Source organism: Chiloscyllium plagiosum, chromosome 7 (genome assembly GCF_004010195.1).
Source record: "Chiloscyllium plagiosum isolate BGI_BamShark_2017 chromosome 7, ASM401019v2, whole genome shotgun sequence".
NCBI lineage: Eukaryota > Metazoa > Chordata > Chondrichthyes > Orectolobiformes > Hemiscylliidae > Chiloscyllium > Chiloscyllium plagiosum.
The window spans coordinates 7,804,226-7,824,109 of NC_057716.1; the positions used below are offsets into that span (position 1 = coordinate 7,804,226).

Genomic DNA, 19,884 nt, shown 5'->3' on the forward strand with positions numbered 1-19,884 from the left:
CCCCTGGTTCCAGACTCTCTGGTCCTCAGGAACATCCTTCCTGCATTTACCCTGACTAGTCCTGTTCAAATTTTATTCATTTCCATTAGATCTCTCCTCATTTTTCCAAACTCCCAGCGGACATAATTCTGACCAATTCAGTCCCTCTTCATACCTCAGTCCTGCCAACCCAGGAATCAATCTGGTTGTTGTTTGTTGCACTCCCTCCACAGCAGAATATCCTTCCTCACATTTGGTGACCAAAACTGCACACAATACTCCAGGTGTGGCCTCACCAAGACGCTGTATAATTTCAGCAAGACATCCCTGCTCCTGTACTCAAATCTATTCTCTATGGAGTTAAAACTCACACAATACCAGGTTATAGTTCAACAGGTTCATTTGGAATCAGTAGCTTTCAAAGCACTGCTTCTTCATCAGGTCAACCACCTGATGAAGGAGCAGCACTCCGAAAGCTAGTGCTTCCAAATAAACCCATTGGACCATAACCCAGTGTTGAGTGATTTTTAACTTTGTTCACCCCAGTCCAACACCTGCACATCCAAGTCATGGCTATTCTCTATGAAGGCCAACATGGCATTTACCTTCATCACCTGCTGCACCCACACACTTACTTTCAGCAATTGGTGACAAAGATGCTCATGTCTCATTGCACCTCCCCCTTTCCCAATTTATCACCATTCAGGTAATAAACCGCCTTCCTGTTTTTTGCTATCAAATTGGATAATCTCACAGTTATCCACATTACATTCCATCTGACACGTGTTTGTCCATTCACTCAGCTTGTCCAGTTGACACTAAAGTATCTCTGCATCATCCGACCACCCGGTTTTGTATTGTTTGCAAACCTGTACATATTACATTTAGTTCCTTCATCAATTTATGCCTGAATGTCATCAGCCACTATTCCTGAGTGCATAGCAGTGACACTTATAATGTGCAGCTACAGCCCAAGCCATGTTAACTGTTACACAACTTAGTCAGCAGTGTTGGCCTAATGTCGGGCAGGCCCAGACTAGATTAGAATGGTGGCAAACTGCAGCAGCATCAAGTTATTCAGGCCCAAAGAGCTTAGTCTGAAAGCTGAGAAATATAGTCAGCGTGAAAGGGGTGATAAAATTCTGATAAAGAGATGGTAATCAAATTTTTTAAGTAGCAGGACTTCAAAGTAGCTGGACCCGCAACTGATGAAACTGACCTTTCTTTCTGATGATAAGGAACTACACGTGTGAGTTTGGAGAAGCTAATAAATGGCATTACCTACTTGTCCTTAACTGGAGTTAAATACCTTCCTCTGTTTTTAGTTTATTGGCTGTAGAGGTGCATTTCATTGTGTTGTAGGAGTAGGAGGGGATGCAATGCTAAGGGTACCTCCAGCTTCCTGCCTCTGCCTTGATTCAGTCCATGGTGGAATTGCCTTCTCATCCTCCCACCACTGAAGGCCCATAAGTGGTCAGTGAATGCCCATTTAATGGGTTGGTAGTGACCCAGCAGCAAGATACATGATGCCTGAAGCCTGAAAAGCAAAGCCTGTTGGGGCCGTAGTGGAGGGGGAGGGAATGGGAAGGGGAGAGGAATTGCAGGTTGCCCTTTCTTCAAAAGCACCTAGAGGGTCCTTATGGATAGCCACCACTGCCCTCCGCAATCCTCGCCTTCCAATCTCCCTCCCTCTATCACTCACCTTGGTGTGGCTGGTCCCTTGGGTAGATACAGTACCAGCAGCATCCATCACTCCCCAGTGGCGCTGCTGTGAGCAAAGAAGCCAGCAAATCACAACCAACAGGACGTATAGCCCCAGGCAAAAGCCCGCCACTGCCCAATGAGCTACCTGATTGGCACTTAATGGAGCAAGCTTTCCTAAACAGAGGCAAAGCAGGGCTTTCACTAGCTCTCCAGCTAGTGGGTGAGACTCTCGTCACGTACATTGAAGTAACCCACTTAATTGAATTTTTCATACAATACTAAAATTCTGGCTGCACCTCGTGCCTGGTTAAAGTATTGTTTCTCTTTCAGATTAAAGCATTGCCGTTTATAGTTGTAGGTCCTCAAGCTGGGGCACGCTCCAGTAAATAGTGTAGAAGCAGTTGGTATTACCAACGTGTTACATTCTCAAGGTTCATCTTTTGTTTCTGCACTTATTCTATTATCGCCTCCTCCGGCCTTGCACCATCACTCCCCCTTGTCAGTGAAGCACTGTGCCCTCCATCCTTTCATAGACATACCCCTGATGTACTTTTGCTGCTGCTTTCTCCCTGGCTCTGTCTTATCCTACAACCTGCATGGACAGGATGAATAGACAATGTCTTTTCCCCAGGGTCGGAGAGTCCTAAACTAGAGGGCATAGGTTTAAGATGAGAGAGGAAAGATTTAACAGGGATCCAAGGGGCAACATTTTCAAGCAGAGGGTGGTTGTGTATGGAATGAGCTGCCAGAGGAAGTGGTGGAGGCTGGTACAATGGCAACATTTAAGAGGCATCTGGATGGGTAGACGAGTAGGAAGGGTTTAGAGGGATATGGGCCAAGTGCTGGCAGGTGGGATTAGATTGGGTGATATCTGGTTGGCATTGATGAGTTGGACCGAAAGGTCTGTTTCTGTGCTGTACTACTCTATGACCGATCTGAACCATTAACTCTGCTTCTCTCACGTCATGGGTGCTGCCTGACCTGCTGTGTGTTTCCAGCATTTGCTTTCTGGTTTGGGTTTCAGATTTCCAATGATTTTGCACTCGTATAGGTAAATAAAGTGGTTTAAATCTGGAAGTTCAACCTGGGAGAGAGGGCACTCTTTGGCTAGTGTGCTCTGGTTCATCTCTTTTAGCAGCTCCTTCAATGCGTTCCTGACAGTGGCGTGGTTCCACTGTTCTGCCGGAAGGTCCTCAAATTTTGCACAGCTGTGAAACACAAAACAGGAAAGGGTTTTTTTGGGGGGAGAAATCAAAACCAACAAATCCACACCCACACCAGCTATTGGCCTAGCGACACAGGGGACATATATCTTCCACAGTCTGTTACAAATCACAAAACTAGCCAGAGGCACAATGGGGCAGGGTCAAGCTGCCACGTTGCATCACATTTTGTTTTTGAACCCTCCTGTTTTAGACTGATGAGTTTCTCCCACTCCAGGCTCATTCTAAAACTTTTTTTTAAATTCAAAAACTTTGAAGGGGACCAAAAAAAAAGTCAGTGGAATGCAGTGAGCCTGCAGATTCTGTACAGTTACAAACTCGTTTCACACAGTGTCATTGGCTGCGGCAATTGACAGATGTTTGGAAAGCACCCACCTTTGTAATTGGATTTTCAGTGTCACAACATGATGGACATCTTGTAACATATCAGCTACTGTTGCATCTGGTGCTTCAGTGAGATAATTCAGGGGCAGAGGACTCCACTTCCCAACCTTGATCATCCCTGCATTGATTTATAACAAAGGTCTTAAAAAGGTCATCAATAGGTGTGAGTCAGCACAAAGGAATAACAAAATAAAATAGCTTAACCATCTCCCTGATCCCTTCCCCGGAGAAATCCTTCACAGTTAACACACTCTTTGCTTTATCAATTGTATCTCAGTAATACCAGATATGTGAATATTCTCACCGAACAAGGTAATAAAAGTACTTTCACTTTATTATATTGGTTATATTCGTTTTAATCAAACACTCTGAACATTCAAATTAGTCAGAACGCTTTAGACCCTTTCGTAAACTTCAAGTTTTCATGTGTATCGGTTTGGTTTAACCGGGGCCATATTCCCTACTGTGCTTTGTAGAGCTGGTGTGACACATGTATGTTGGTGAGCCAATAAGTAACATGAAAGTAATAAATAGAAAATCAGTTTGACTTGGGAAATATCACAATGGTGAACTTGCGCAAGCAGAAAGCAAGCAAACGTTTGTCCAATTGCTTCAAAAAAGCGAATCAAACAACCTTACAGTCTCTGTAGAGTTATGGGATATTAAGAACCAAGTCTAACTTCAGTGTGGATGTAACACAGGCACTCAAAGACCTGTCACCTGTTAAAACAGGCTGTCTAATGTTCTGTTCCGTTATAATCAATAAGCACAGTAAATACAACTGGCAGCCAGGGTCGCCACTGGCAGTTTTATAGATCTACCAAAGTTGGAAGTAATTCCCATAGTCATGGTGAAAGTGAAATTTGACACATTCTGTAATCCACATTCTCTGATTTGTATTCTGGAAGACACTTCAACAATTAAGAAGGATTTCCCTTCATTCCCTAAGGGGATATTAATGTTGTTGCGATATGTATTAGATCATTCAGATGCTAATCCATCACCCCTCCCACCATTCGCCCTGGAATTTGTTATCCCTACCCACCAAACTTATCCTGGTTCTCTCTGGCTACTTGCCCTCTTGGTTAAACTGGTATTCCTCCCTTGTTTCCATTTAAGGTTTGCATCCTCTCCCTCCCCAGATCATATGTGACATGAGGTAAATACAGGAAGAGATTTCAAGAAATGGAACAGAGATTATTGTTGAGAGATTTAACCAGAAATTGCACTAAAGGGAGGGACTAGAACTGGGCAGATTATTGCCCATTGACAAGCAGACAGGTTCAAAAAACCATCAGTCGACATCTAACCTGAAAAATTGGTACAAATGCAGTAAGCAACAAATGTTTCACTAGAGCATAGGATCATAAGCTATGGCCCCTGCGAACATCTGACTCCCTGCCCTGAATTCACAGTCTGTCCAGTTAGCTATCCACCACTAACCTTGAGCACAGCATCTTGAGACTTTTCAGCTCCACTTTTTATTCAAATGTGGTTATTTTTAAAATTGTAAGTCGATCATTTCTTTGCAAACTAACATAAATACATTTTGCTACAATAGCTTTAGTTTCTTTGGATAATTAGTTACCTTTTTCTTTGGTTAGATTAGGTCAGTGAAGGCCAAATGGTATTGTATACTACTTTCGTATTAAGTGAGAAAATTATCTTTCTGTAAGACTCGCAGAGGAACTTTTTTTTAAAACAAGGATCCAAACACGCTTGCAAAACATAATTTGGTTGACTCCCTTCACAATGATGTGAATTTGCTGATAAGAAAATACACAACCCAACAATCAGTAGTCTATGGTTCTCTCTCTTGCACAAGCATGTAAACATACAATGCAAGTCCTGATAGTTAAAATCGTTATCAGATAGAAGAATATTAGGCTCTGAGTCTTGTTATTGCACATAAAACTGTACTTTGAATAAAGACGATGAGCACTGACCAACGTAATTGTTACATAAGGTCTCACTTTTCAAGAACAGATCAAAACAAATGTTTCATAGAATTGAACATTATAATAGGTTGCCCTTTCACCAACTATGGAAAATTGAAAGCAGTGGTCTCACAGCACCTGAGACCCGGGTTCAATTCCCGCCTCAGGTGACTGACTGTGTGGAGTTTGCACGTTCTCCCCGTGTCTGCGTGGGTTTCCTCCGGGTGCTCCGGTTTACTCCCACAGTCCAAAGATGTGCAGGTTAGGTGAATTGGCCATGCTAAATTGCCCATAGTGTTAGGTAAGGGGTAAATGTAGGGATATGGGTGGGTTGCACTTCGGCGGGTCAGTGTGGACTTGTTGGGCCGAAGGGCCTGTTTCCACACTGTAAGTAATCTAATCTAATCTAAACCTATTGATGTAAAGACACAGCCCCAAGTATTCAAACCTAGAATATAGATTTAGATTGGTTTTGAAGCTTACGAGTCTCACATTTGGGGATTAAGGTAACTCTCATTTTTGATTATATCCTTTTAATTTTACAACTATTCCTCTGTATTGCTTGCAGTTTAAACCTCAGATTCTCTATTAGGAATCAGAACCATCCATTTTTCTCACGTGCATCTACTCGTGGCATTGTGCTTTTTGTAGAAACGTAGAAAAACAGGAAGTGCTAGGGAAACTCAGCAGGTATGGCAGCATCTGGAGAGAGAGAAAATAAAGTTGATAAATATGCTAAGACTTCGACAGAACATCCAGAGAGACCAAGCAGTCTTTTTGAAGGATAGTATTGCTTGCTCTGAATTAGAGAGTTGCCTAGAAAGGGTGCTCTAAACAGATTCTCATCTCCCACCATCAAATGATTTGCTTGAGTCAACAGCTCTATCTGATTGTAGCATAGAAGACAACACAAACTACTAGCTGCACTTCAAAAGTTGGTAAAAGAAGAAAATCCCCGACACTTGCCTGCTTGAGTGGGGAGCAATCCTCAACTATGTAAAAAACAGTCACCTCAATGGCCCTTCACTTTGGTTGTCCATGAGCTAGCCACTCCAGACATTGATGTGACAACCTTGAGTGAGGCCTGCTTCTCACACCAAGGCAACCTGACAGAGCACAACATGAGCTATACCCGCTATCAGTCACAGAGACGTCAAGGTGAACAAGGCCTCTTCAGTGTCACCTTTATGGTGAAGTAAATAATTGTCACTAAACTCTAAAGCCTCCTCATTAGTGTTGTCAATGTCTTTCCCCCTCCAAGACATGCAGCATGCAAGTCCCATGAGCATTTCTGCTCCAAACTGGAGGGTTAATTCAGCTGAATAAAGCTCAGCTCCATACCGACCTCCATGCACCCATCCTGAATGACCCTGCTATGGATACATCCTTAGTGGTTTCAGGAGCTGGTCATGACAGTCAATCAGGGAATGGAATGTTCAGAAAGTGGACATGCACACCTGGAACTCTATGCACAAAAACAGCTGATCATCAACAACATCTTTCAACAAAAAGATTACTTTGCCACTACCTGCATGTATCTGCGCTTCTGTGTTCTAGCAGCAGATACAGTATATCTTGGTGCATCAGTTCAGGATTAAAGAATGTTCTACATACCAAGACCACATGATGGTAAACATGTTTAAAATGGGCAGCTAGTTTATTTAACTGGTGCAGGCTTAATGGGCTGAATAGCCTCTTTCTTTTCTGTAAGTGTTCTGTGGTTCTAATAGAATTGTACACAATGATAACTGTCTTACAGACCATCAGTTTATTCTCCTGAAGTTTCATTACAAGCCTAAGCCCAAGAACAGAACTACAAGTAACCCAACAGATGCATTTTAAGTCAACAATTCAACATTCTACGCCCAGCAAGCCTCATCTTCTGATCCCACCACCACTACCAGCTAGAAGGACAAGGGCAGCAAATACATGCGTAAGATCCCATCATTCCACTCACCATCCAGACTTGGAAATATATCACTATGCTGGGTCAAAATTCAGGAACTCCCTCCTTCTTGACACTTTTTTCTATGTACAAAGAATAGAATGCAGTGTTCAAAGAAAGCAGCTCACCACCACTTTCTCCAGGACATTGAGGGATGGACAATTAACAGCCAGCAACACCCATGTCCCATGAATGACCAAAAAAGAACTTCCAGTAAGGTATTCAGATTCAGCATTAAAATGAACTGGGACTGGTCTGATGATAATGGCCGAGAAATCCATGATCTGCTCACAATAATTAGGTCAGTTCATCAAGCTTGCCTGGCTGAGACAACCAGCTAACCATGAAGCAAGCTGTACCATTCACCATGAAAATGGGAATGTCTATAATGACTTGGATTATACTTGCTGCTACTTGTGACACTCAGGCACAGACCTCCACACTGATCGACACAGAGGCTGACATTCCTCACATCTCCAAGAAGCCAATCTCCACTCATATTCCACGTCCCCGTTGAGCTATTAAATTGACAACTCCCTGCAATGGGAGTCACTGTTGCTGGTTCCGTCCCAGCGATATTTGTCTGTAAAAGGGAGACGAGGCGAAGGGCAAAACTCTCAAGAACAGCCGAGATGTGCACCTCTATCATTCACCAGAGTTCGAGTATCTGACAAATGGAATCCCTGAGGAATTCTGATCCCCATCATGTTGACTTATGAACTCTTATCCGAAATATCCCCAAAGTAATGTCAACCAATGACAGGTGAGGCTTCATTTGTAAGTGTTTAGATTAGAGTGGTGCTGGAAAAGCACAGCAGGTTAGGCAGCATCCAAGGAGCAGGAAAATCGATGTTTCGGGGCTGGTGTAGCCCGGAGCAGGTCACTCTCAGTGAGATAGCGTGGGTTGGAAAGCCCAGAGCTAAACACTCTCAGAAGCATGGTGTGGGCTGGAAAGCCTGGAGCAGGACTCTGTTGCAGTGGAGAAAGAAACATGGACTCTCTTTAAGTTTATTTTATTCTATTCTAAGTTAATGTGAATGACACTTATGTACGAGCGATGGTACACATTAGTCACTGTATTTTATATTGCATACACATGGGAAAAACAAGATATTCTATGGTTTATTCAAGTCAAAATCAGTTTTTATCCTTTCTGAAACTGCTCAGAATCCAATGGCAAAAGAATCAAGGTTGTGAAGAAAGAAAACAAAAATATTTTTGACCAGCTTCAAGAAGTTTGGAAAGTCAAACCAAGACAGCACTTATACAGTAAATGGTAAGGTCCTGAGGAGTGTTGTAGAATAGAGAGACCTAAGAATACAAGTACATAGTTGATTGAAAGCGAGTGGGGAAGAAGACATTTAGCATAGTGGCCTTCATCAATCAAGGCACTGAGTATAGGAGTTGGGATGTTACGTTACAGTTGTATTAGTCATTTGTGAGGCCACACTTGGATTATTTGGTCACCCTGTCATAGGAAAGACATAGTTAAACTGGAAAGAGTGCAAAGAAGATTTATGAGGATGTTGCCAGGACTACTCGGCCTGGTTATAGGGAGAGGTTGGCCAAGATAGAACTTTATTCCTTCGAACATAGGAGAATGAGGAGTGACTTTATTGAAGTGTATGAAATCGGGAGGGGGTGTAGATAGGATGAATGTATATTGTCTTTTTCCCAGAGATGGAGATTTGAAAACTAGTGGGCATAGGTTTAAGGTGAGAGGGGAAACATTTAAGAAAGACCTGACGGGCAACTTCTCCATGCAGAGAGTGGTGCATATCTGGAAAGAGCTGCCAGAGAAAGTGGTTGAGGCAGGTAGAATAGCAACATTTAAAAACATTTGGATAGGTACATGAGTGGGAAGGATTTAGAGGGATATGGGCCAGATGTGGGCAACTGGAACTAGATGAGTGGGCACGATGGTCAGCATCAACCAGTTTGAGCCGAAGGGCCTGTTTCCATCTGTATTACTTTATGACACTATGACTTTATAGATAATAGAGAGTTATTATTATCCAAACAAAATATTAGAGTTGCTATGCAATGATGGAACATTCCCAATAAATAACCTGTCCCTTTATCTTTGAGATGCTAATCAATCTGCTGTGCATTTCAGACATATTTTGTTTTCAAAACAGTAATATACAGGAGACTAGGTATTACTGGTAATAACAATAATGATTGAAGCTAAATGGCATTATATGACATTCCTTCACCCACACCTTAAAATGAAGTATTAACCTGCTTAGCATAAATGAGCTTGTGGCACTTTTAAGATGCAATCAGATGGATTTAAGACAAATGTTTGAAGTGTCTGTCCACTTTGTTTTCTTGTCCAGAAGCTTCCTCCAATTAGACACACACACACACACACACACACACACACACACACACTACCACTCTATCTCCAATTTATTTTACTCTCCAAGGTCTTTGCCCGTGCTTTCAGCAACCCCCAAATTCAGACATTTTTTTCTAGAACTTCAAGTAGATGAGAGTAAACTAGTTGATGCGGTGTATGTGGATTTCAGCAAGGCATTCGATAAGGTTCCCCACAGTAGGCTATTGTACAAAATGCGGAGGAATGGGATTGTGGGAGATATAGCAGTTTGGATCAGTAATTGGCTTGCTGAAAGAAGACAGAGAGTGGTGGTTGATGGGAAATGTTCATCCTGGAGTCCAGTTACTAGTGGTGTACTGCAAGGGTCAGTGTTGGGTCCACTGCTGTTCGCCATTTTTATAAATGACCTGGATGAGGGCGTAGAAGGGTGGGTTAGTAAATTCGCAGATGACACTAAGGTCCTTGGAGTTGTGGATAGTGACGAAGGATGTTGTAGGTTACAGAGAGACATAGATAAGCTGCAGAGCTGGGCTGAGAGGTGGAATTTGCAGTTTAATGCGGACAAGTGTGAGGTGATTCACTTTGGTCGAAGTAACCAGAATGCAAAGTACTGGGCTAATGGTAAGATTCTTGGTAATGTAGATGAGCAGAGAGATCTCGGTGTCCATGTACACAGATCCTTGAAAGGTGCCACCCAGGTTGACAGTGTTGTTAAGAAGGCATATAGTGTTTTAGCTTTTATTAACAGAGGGATCGAGTTCCAGAACCATGAGGTTATGCTGCAGCTGTACAAAGCTCTAGTGCGGCCGCACTTGGAGTATTGTGTATAGTTCTGTCACCGCATTATAAGAAGGATGTGGAAGCTCTGGAAAGTGTGTAGAGGCGATTTACTAGGATATTGCCTGATATGGAGGGAAGGTCTTATGAGGAAAGGCTGAGGGACTTGAGGTTGTTTTCGTTAGAGGGAAGAAGGTTGAGAGGTGACTTATAGAGACATATAAGATAATCAGAGGGTTAGATAGGGTGGACAGGGAGAGCCTTTTCCCAAGTATGGTGACAGTGAGCATGAGGGGACATAGCTTTAAATTGAGGGGTGATAGATATAGGACAGATCTCAGAGGTAGTTTCTTTACTCAGAGAATAGTAAGGGTATGGAATGCTTTGCCTGCAATGGTAGTAGATTCGCCAACTTTAAGTACATTTAAGTCGTCATTGGACAAGCATATGGACGTACATAGAATAGTGTAGATTAGATGGGCTTCAGATTGGTATGACAGGTCGGCGCAACATCAAGGGCCAAAGGGCCTGTACTGCGCTGTAATGTTCTATGTTCTATGTTCTATGACTTCTCTTCCCATTTCTGCACCGCTGGTCTCTCCCAGGTATTTATCCTTGAGCCCCTCCTATTTCTCATCTACGTGCTGCTCTGTGGTGACATCAGCTGAGAACACAACGTCAGTTTCGACACGTACATTGACGCCACCCAACCGCACCTCACCATCTACCTCTATCACTGCACTTTTGAAATTGTCACAATGCTCATCTGACTTCAAATACTGGAAAAACAAACATTTTTCTCAATTAAATGTTGTGAGGATTGAAGCCACTGTCTTTGATTCCTGCCACAAACCCAATTCCCTCACCATCAGTTCCATCCCTTTCCTGACAACTGTTTGCAGTTGAATCAGACTATTCACAGCAGTGGTGTCACATTACCCCGAAAATAGGTTTGCAAACCAAGTCAGTGCTGTTTATTTCCACCTCCATAACATTGTCCAACTCTACCCCGACCTCAGCTCTCTGGCTGTCAAACTCCTCAGTCATGCCACTGCCACCTTCAGACTTGATTACTCCAAATTACTTCTGGTTGTCATCCCATGTTCAACCCTCTGTAAACGTGAGAACTTCAGAAACTGCTCCTTGTGCTTTAACTCACAGCAAATGCCATTCACTCAATGCCCTTGTGTTGGCAAATCTACACTGGCTTTCTTCTAAAATTCTCGTTGTTATTTCCAAATCCTTCCATTCCTTTGTCAGCCCCTATCTCTGAGTTCTCCTCCAGTCCTACAATCCCTCTGAGATATCTGCATTTCTCTCATTCTGGCCTTTTAAGTATCTCCCAATTTTAATTGCTCCATCATTGACAAAGCTATGCTTTCAAGTGCCAAGATCCTAATATCTTTGAAATTTATTTCCTAAATCTTCTATCTTGCTTTCTCTTTCTTTTTTAAAATCTACCACGCCGATCAATCTTTTGATTATGCACCCTAATATGGCCCTATATGAGTTGCTGTTCCATTCAGCTTTGATATTGCCTCTGTAAAGTATGTCGGACATTCATAGAGCACCTTCCAGATAATACAATGTGAGTTGCTGTTATCTATCATGATGATATGGTTTTCCCTCTAGCTTTTGCAAGACAGAGTGTGTTAGGAAATCAGATTCCTTTCAGAGTTATGGAATGTATCCAAAGCACAAAAGTTCCCCCCATCGCCCACCATAGGCATGTCACTGATGTTTATCATTCACCATATTAGCACAGTGTCATCTAATCTTAACGATGGGAACCTTAGTTTTATTGTTTTTCTTAAGTGAGTAAAACTCATCACCAGTCCAAACCTGCTGTTTATTATTGTTCCAAACACAAGCAATTCTATAAGCACTGTGGACTTGCATAATGCCTGTCCCTGTACTCACACCACAGAATATTCACTGTCTCCCAAAATCAGGATGCCACAAATGGTTAAAAAAAAATTCAACTTGAACAATTGCGAGGACATCGGGTAAAGGTTCTTTGAGGAAAAGAAAATGTTTTCTCTGAATTTTGAGAATGCATCTGCTGTCTGCAAGTAACCAGAGGCAAATTTTAACTAAGTGCACTTGTAACTACAATTCTCAGAAATCATTAACTCATTGAAAAAGTTTTCTGGTTCAAATTAAAATGCAGCCAACATAAAGAGAAAGTAATGTGACGATAAATTCCAACAGCTCCACTCCCAGCATCAAAGCTGTCAGACTGGTTCTAATAGCATTCAGTCTCACCCTTTGGATGATCTTTTTGACAATTGACAATATCCAATCACAGTGATTAAAAGTATTGTTTTCTTCTAAAACACTACCACACTGGCCAATTGGTTAAAACATTAAATCTTATCATAACATTCTTACAGCTGCTCTGCATGAAGGTGATATCAACCCAGCTGAAGGTTACACACCGTTTCCCATTATATAAACATTATAAGCAGAGAATCACATCCATCACACGGACAAGCATTATTTTCCGTTGTACAACAACAATTTACTTTGATATACTACCTTTAACAAGGTATATCATTTGGTATTTCACAGGACCATTGAAAAACAACAGAAACATAGTAAATAGGAGTGAGGACAGCCATTTGGCCCTTTGAGCTCCATTCAACATGATCATGGGTGATCACCCAGATCAATCACCTGTTCCTGCTTTCCTCCATATCCATTCATCTCTTTAACCTCAAGTGCTACATCCGATTCCTTCTTGAAATCATACCAATGTTTTGACCTTGACTTCTCTCTGTGGTAACAAACTTCACAGACTACCACAGTCTTGGTGAAGATATTTCTCATCTCAGACCTAAATGTTTTAACTCATACCCTCAGATTGTTATGCCTGGTTCTTGACTCTACTGCCATTGGGAAAATCCTTCCTGTATCTACTCTGCGGAGTGCTGTTTGAATTTTATAGCTTTCTATGAGACTCCTCTCATTTTCTCGAGTGAATATAATCCTAATTGATTCAACCTTTCCTCACGGGTGAGTCTCATTATCCCAAGAATCAGTTTATTGAATTGAATTGAATTGAATTTATTGTCACACGTACCAAGGCACAGTGAAAAGCTTTGTCTTGCGAGCAATACAGGCAGATCACAGAATTAAGTAGCATAGATAGTAAGTAATAGGTAAACAGTGGCAAAAACAAAAATATTCGCCTCTGAATTTTGAGAACGTATCTGCTGCCTGCAAGTAACCAGAGGCAAAATTCAGTGGCGAATGTTAAGAGTTTGTGAGTCCATTCAGTATTCTAACAACATTAGGGTAGAAACTGTTTCAATACCAGCTGGTGCAGGTGTTCAGACTTCTGTACCTTCTTCCTGATGGTAGAGGTTGTAGAAAAACATTGCCAGGGTGGGATGGATCTTTGAGATGCTGGCGGCCTTTCCTTGACAGTGGGCCTGGTAGATGGATTCTATAGATGGGAGGTTGGCCTTTGTGATTGTCCAGGTTGAGTTCACCACTTTCTGTAACTGTGTCCAATCTTGAATGGTTCAGTTGCCATACTAGGTAGTGATACATCCAGACAGAATGCTCTTGATGGCACACCTATAAAAGTTGGCAAGGGTATTCACCGTCATGCCAAATTTCCTCAACTGCCTAAGGAAGAAGAGATGTTGTAACCAGTGCATCCACATGAAGAGTCCAAGAAAGCTTGTTGTGGATGACCAATCCCAGGAGCTTGACACTCTCCACTCATTCCACCTCTGTGCTGTTAATGTATGGGGGGGGGGGCATGAGTAACGTCCTGCAGAAAGTCAATAATGTGTTCCAGGCATTGAGAGCTAGGTTGTTCTCAGTGCACCATTTTTTCCAGCTCTTCCACCTCCCGTCTGTAGTCTGTTTCGTCGCCATATGAGATTTGACCGACTATGGTGGTGTCATCAGAGAACTTGTAAATGGCATTAGTCTGGTATTTGGTGATGCAGTCATGAGTATACAGTGAGTACAGTAGGGAGCTGCACACGCAACCCTGAGGGGCTCCAGTGTTGAGTGTTAGCGAGGATGAAATATTGATCTTCACTGATTGTGGCTTGTGGGTCAAGAAACTGAGGATCTAGTTGCAGAGAGTGGGGCTTAGTTCGAGATCACTAAGTTTAGTAGTCAGCCTCGAGGGGATAATAGTGTTGAAGGCTGAACTGTAGTCAATGAGTAGGATTCTTACGTAGCTGTTCTTGGTGTCAGGATGTTCTAGGGAGGAGTGAAGGGCAAATTACATGGCATCTGACGTGGATCTGTTGGTCTGATAGGCAAATTGGAGTGGATCAAGAGTAGTGGGGAGGCTGGAGTTGATTAATGCCATGACAGTTTAGCAAAGTTTTCATGCGTTCCCTCAATAGCAAGAACATCCTCAGTTTGGTTCGGAGCCCCTTAAGGAAATATTCGGACAGATGATAAAAAGCCTGTCAAAGAGGTAGGGTTTTAATGAGTGTCTTAAAGGATGGAAGAGCAATGGAGAAATTTGGATGGCCAGGTATCAGACAAACTCACACCCACCACAATGTGCGCTTTTCTAAAAAAAAATTCAAATATTCAAATATTAATGTGGAATTTGAACTGATAGTCTCTGCATCATTAACCTAGTACCATAGTCAATACACCAGCAAATCTGACCTGTCAGACACCTATCACATGGTCGTTGGCTTCCCTCTCCAAAGCAGTTACCTATCAGATAGTTGGACAGTCACAATAATGGCATTTTCTACCCAATGTATTGCACAAAGTAACTCACACAATGAAGACTGAGCAACCCACATATCCAAAGAATCAGCCATTTATTTGCTTAAAGGGAGTACATGAGTTTAAATTAGTCTGAATTTGACTGTGTCATTTACCAGATTAAATAAATTAATTACTTTATTATGTATTAATTTGGTGACTCAACTTGATTACTTCTCTTTGCTCTTCCCAATGCACTTCCAATAACACATGTCCTTAGTGAGTTTATTACCACAGAACTCAACCGAAATAATTTGACAACAGATGCACTAAAGGCTAGGTTGGAATCTTCAGGAAGTGAAATAACCGCACAGAGGCCAGTGTCCATTCGCCAAAATCATCCCTTATTTACGAGTGCACAGTACACTAGCTGTGAGCAGCCAGTTCGGAGTTTGTCCTCAACTGAGGAGATTCCACTCTCCTGGTTATTTTTTAAAAATCTTTTTCTTTTTCCCCCACACTACCACCTAACAGCAGTAGTGCTTATATTTTCCCCAGCACCCATGTTGTGTGTGTGCAGGTGTGAGACACAGTGAAAGACAACAGGTGTACAAAGCTTTATTCAATTTCCACCGACAGAAACGCCCGAGCGGCCAGTGACAAGCTGTGCCCTTCTCATCAAAGGGCAATGCTGTGTGAACAAACAGTGAAGGGGAGGGCAGGGGTTAAATCAAAATAAAGTTGGAGAGGGAAATAATGCACTCCACACCCTGCGGTGCCCACCTTTCCCTGAACACTGTCCTGGTTATATTGGTCAGCAAAGGCTTTCCTGAGTGGTCCAAATTAATAACCCCAATCAAGAACCTCATAGTTGACGAGGTCCACTTGGTCCCAATCACTACCCCTCTCCCTGTTCCATTCTGGGGAGGCAGGCCTGGCCTTTCGCTTGTAGCTTCTTCTGTGACACTTTCGCCCCAGGTCCAGTTTCTCCGACTCGGACTCAGACACAGGCTTCATGTACTGGACTTTGGTGCATTTCTTTCTTCCAGAATGTTTCGGAACAGTCTCCTCCTCTTCTTCTAGTGGTGATGGTATTGAGGCCACATCCATTTCAGACCCAGAAGTTTCCTCGATACTAGATGGAGAGAGAGCACCTGTGGTTTTTGTCGGGCCTTCAGGCTGTTCTGAGGAGCCAGGTATGCTTTGCTCCTGTCCTGTTTGTGAGATAATGGCTTTCAGGTGATCCACATTTTTGTTCAGGGCTGTAGCCCCGTCCTCAACTTTGTAAGTCTCTGGAGCTGACCTTGCATCAACCTTGCCTAGTATCCATATAGGGCTAAGTCCATAGCTCTGGCACCAAACTTCATCCCCCGAATTAAATTGTCTCTCTTGCATATTAGCATTTGGCATCAGCCAAAGTCCAGAAAGCATTAGCCATTGGGCATTCCTCTTCATTGGGCCACCGGTGAGCCAACGCTATCCTGAAATCATACAGGGAGGCTTCACATGTCAGCACTACCTCTCGCTTTGGATCATAGTGGGCCCACACCTTAGATGACGAGAGCTGCTTTTTCACTTCCGTGGAGGCTACTTCTTGGCTTCATAACCATTTCCAAGCTGACCGTTTCAATGGCAGGTGTAAGGGTGCCAAAATGGAGGCCACCTTATGGATGACTTTTCCCTCATAGTTCACTAATCCAAGGAAAGACCTCAGCTCCAGTACAGACGTGGGAGCCAGGGCTCCTTTGATTACCATCGCTTTGTCTTCCAACGGGTTTTGTCAACTTTGTGATTCACAGAGTTAATTGGGATGCCTGGAACACGCATTACTCCCTTCTAATGCATTCGCTCACCTGGGAGAAATATTTAATCACTATGTCCAAGTTCTCCAAATGCTGCTTATTGGTCTTCCCCATTATTAATATGTCATCCAGATAAATGGCAATCTGGGGTAGCCCTTGTAAAATATTTTCCATAGTCTGCTGGAAAAGGTGCAGGCTGATGATACCCCAAATGGCAGTCTTGTATATTGATATAAACCCTTATGGGTGTTAATTGTGGCATATTTCTGGGACTCCTCATCCAATTACAATTGCAGGCTTGTGCCCAGCTTTGTAAAAGACAGCACACCCGGCCAATGTTGCGTACGAGTCCTCTGTGTGAGGGATTGGGTATTATCCAGCTGTGAGAAGTGGTTTACCGTTTGCGGGAAATCCTCACAAAGGCAAACCGAGCCGTCAGGCTTCACAATCGGTCTGACTGAGGCTGCCCGTTCCACAAACTGCACTGGTTTGATGATCCCTTTGCCCTTTACTCACTAGTGCACAGTACACTGGCTGTAGCCAGCCAGCTCGGAGTCAATCCTCAACTGAGAAGATTCTAATCTCCTGGTTATATCTTTATTTCATTCTAAGTCCCCTGTTTATATCTTTTTTTTCATGTTGTGATCCCCTGTTCATATTTTATTTTCTCAAATGAAGAGATTCTATTCTCCTGGTTATACTTTTTTTAAGTCACCCTTTATTTATTTGAGTGCAGTACACTGGCTGTGGCTAGCCAGCTCGGAGTCACTCCCCTGAACTGAGGAGATTCTAAATCTCCTGTTTTTTTAAATTCTGAATCTCCTGGTTTGATTTGTTTTTATTCTGAATCTTCAGCTTGTTTTTTTTATTCTGAATCTCCTGGTTATGTTGGTCAGCCAAAGTTTTCTTGATTGGCCCAGGTTAACAACCCCAATCACCGACCTCATAGTTAACCAGATCCAACTAGTTGCAATCACTACAGGAAGGCAACTTAATTCAGTACAGTAGTAGCATCTCAGAGCTTTGCCATCTTCCTGTTGCCACCAGAATTGAATCCTGGGTGGGAAGGCCCAGACTCATTCTCTCCACCCCACTGCTAATGGGGGCCAAGTCATTGAAAGACCACGTCAAAGCCAATTCTCAGCCAGGCTGCAATTAAAGCAGCTTCAGGCAGGACAACAAACAAGGCAGCCTACCTGTCCTGCAAATCAGTGCAGGCAGGTTGTCAGTTGTGGGATTTTGTTTATTCCAAAAATATACTTCATTCATAAAAGAACTTTATGTACATACATAGTCACTAAAACAATTTGGGATCGTACATTCCTTGCATATGGAGAACAAAGAACGATTGGATTATAACTTTCCCAACAGTCCCAGTAAACCCAGAGGCATTTCTTACTTGTGCAAAGTACTATTTACACATATTTGAGGCACTAGGAGGGTCTGATAACTAAATGGACCCCCATTGTACTTTGGCCAAAAGGCCTTAGAGTTTGGTCTTTCCCCACTGCACACTGGCAGCAGCTGCCCTGAGCTTTAGTGCGTCTCTCAGCACATAATCCCAGACTTCGGTATGTGCCAGTCTGAACACTCAGTCGAGGTCAATTCCTTACTCTGAAAGACCAACAAGTTTCAGGCAGATCAAAGAGAATCTTTCACTGAGTTGATGGCCTTCCTGGCGCAGTCAATGTTTGTCTCAGTGTGCGTTCTGGAGGACAGCAGGTAGAGCAAGGAGTCCTGCTTCATGGAGCTGAGTTGGAACGAACCTGAATAAAAACCACTGCCTCTCTCTCCAGACTTTCTTTGCAAAGGCACATTCCACAAGGAGATGTGTGACAGTCTCTAACCCCTACCACACCTCCACTGACTCGTGTACCCTTGAAGAAATGGACAAAGGAAAGCTGGGTGGGTGCTGAGAGCCAAACTCTTTCTCGCTTCAGTTATCATCCCAAGAGATTTTATAGGAGCATGTTTAAACAAATATTTGTATTCAGGCAAAATGATTACTGCAAGGCAGTTGGACAAATGCGTGAATTTTCAGGACTTCTCAAAGAAGGGGAGAGAGAGAGAGAGCGAGACCAAGAGCGAGAGCTTTGGGGATGGAATTATGGACATTCCAGATAGGTGAAAGGATAGGGAAATTCCATGCAGGGATCTGAACATGAACGTGGCATTTTTAAATACAAGTGTTGATGAACTGCGACCCAATGTCAGTCAGTGATCCAAGAGTTATTGGGAGAACAAGGCGTGGTGTAAAATAGGAAACAGGAATTGAACACTGAAGCATAGGCCTGGACTGCTGTAATCTATATATTTGGTGTTAGGTGGTCAATTTACTTACTATACATTCAGGAAAACATTAAAGCTCCTTCTAAATGGCCTCTAAACATTTCTTAAAGTCCTCCTCAAAGTGACAACACACACAAAAAGGCAAGTTTAGTAACAAAGCAAAGTCATATGTTCAATGTTACTCTCTGCCTGACTATGTGCACGCTCTGCTCAAAACTACTTCTGAATACTAAATGTCCTTTAAACTACAGAGAGCTATGAATTTCCTTCTGTTCTTCCTTGCGAAATGAGGTAACCAGACACTGTTAAGTAAAACCTGCCTTGCCAAAAAGCTCTATAAAGCAGTCAGCTGCCTGCGTCCAATCTACATGGGTCAAAAAGGAAACACTTCCTCAATACTGGTGAAAATGCTTTTGGCATGGCACACATTCTAGATTCCCTACTGTATGGATACAGGCCATTTGGCCCATCAAGTCCACATGTTTAAATATCTGATGATTTATACAGTCAGGAAATGTATTTTGTGATGCAGTTGAGTGTAAATACAGTGACACAGAATCTACATCACAGAAGCAGGCCATTTGACCCATGTCTTCATGCTGCATACCAGTCTTCCCCCATCCTAATCATTTAACCTAATTAGCACAAATTTATATTCCCTTCCCATTTGTCTAGCTTCCTTTTAGACTATTCACCTTAACTGCTCCTTCTGAAGTGATTGCCTCATTCCAATCAATCTCTCAGTATAATTGTGTCACTTGGTGCCACACAAGTACTGGGCAATTGGCGTTTGTTATATAACAACTGTAAG

The 19,884-nt window shown here is 42.7% G+C and overlaps 1 protein-coding gene across 17 annotated transcripts in view; it reads right to left on the minus strand.

Annotated features, from left to right (window-relative positions):
* satb2 (SATB homeobox 2) overlaps positions 1-19,884 on the minus strand; it is a 173,467-nt gene that overhangs the window by 118,680 nt on the left and 34,903 nt on the right. For all 17 annotated transcript variants that reach the window (XM_043692953.1, XM_043692952.1, XM_043692951.1 and 14 more), the window contains 2 exons: positions 3,282-3,408; positions 2,768-2,891 (listed from right to left, as the gene is read on the minus strand). In XM_043692953.1, coding sequence (XP_043548888.1) covers positions 2,768-2,891; positions 3,282-3,408 — 251 coding nt within the window. The remainder of the gene's footprint in view (positions 1-2,767; positions 2,892-3,281; positions 3,409-19,884) is intronic.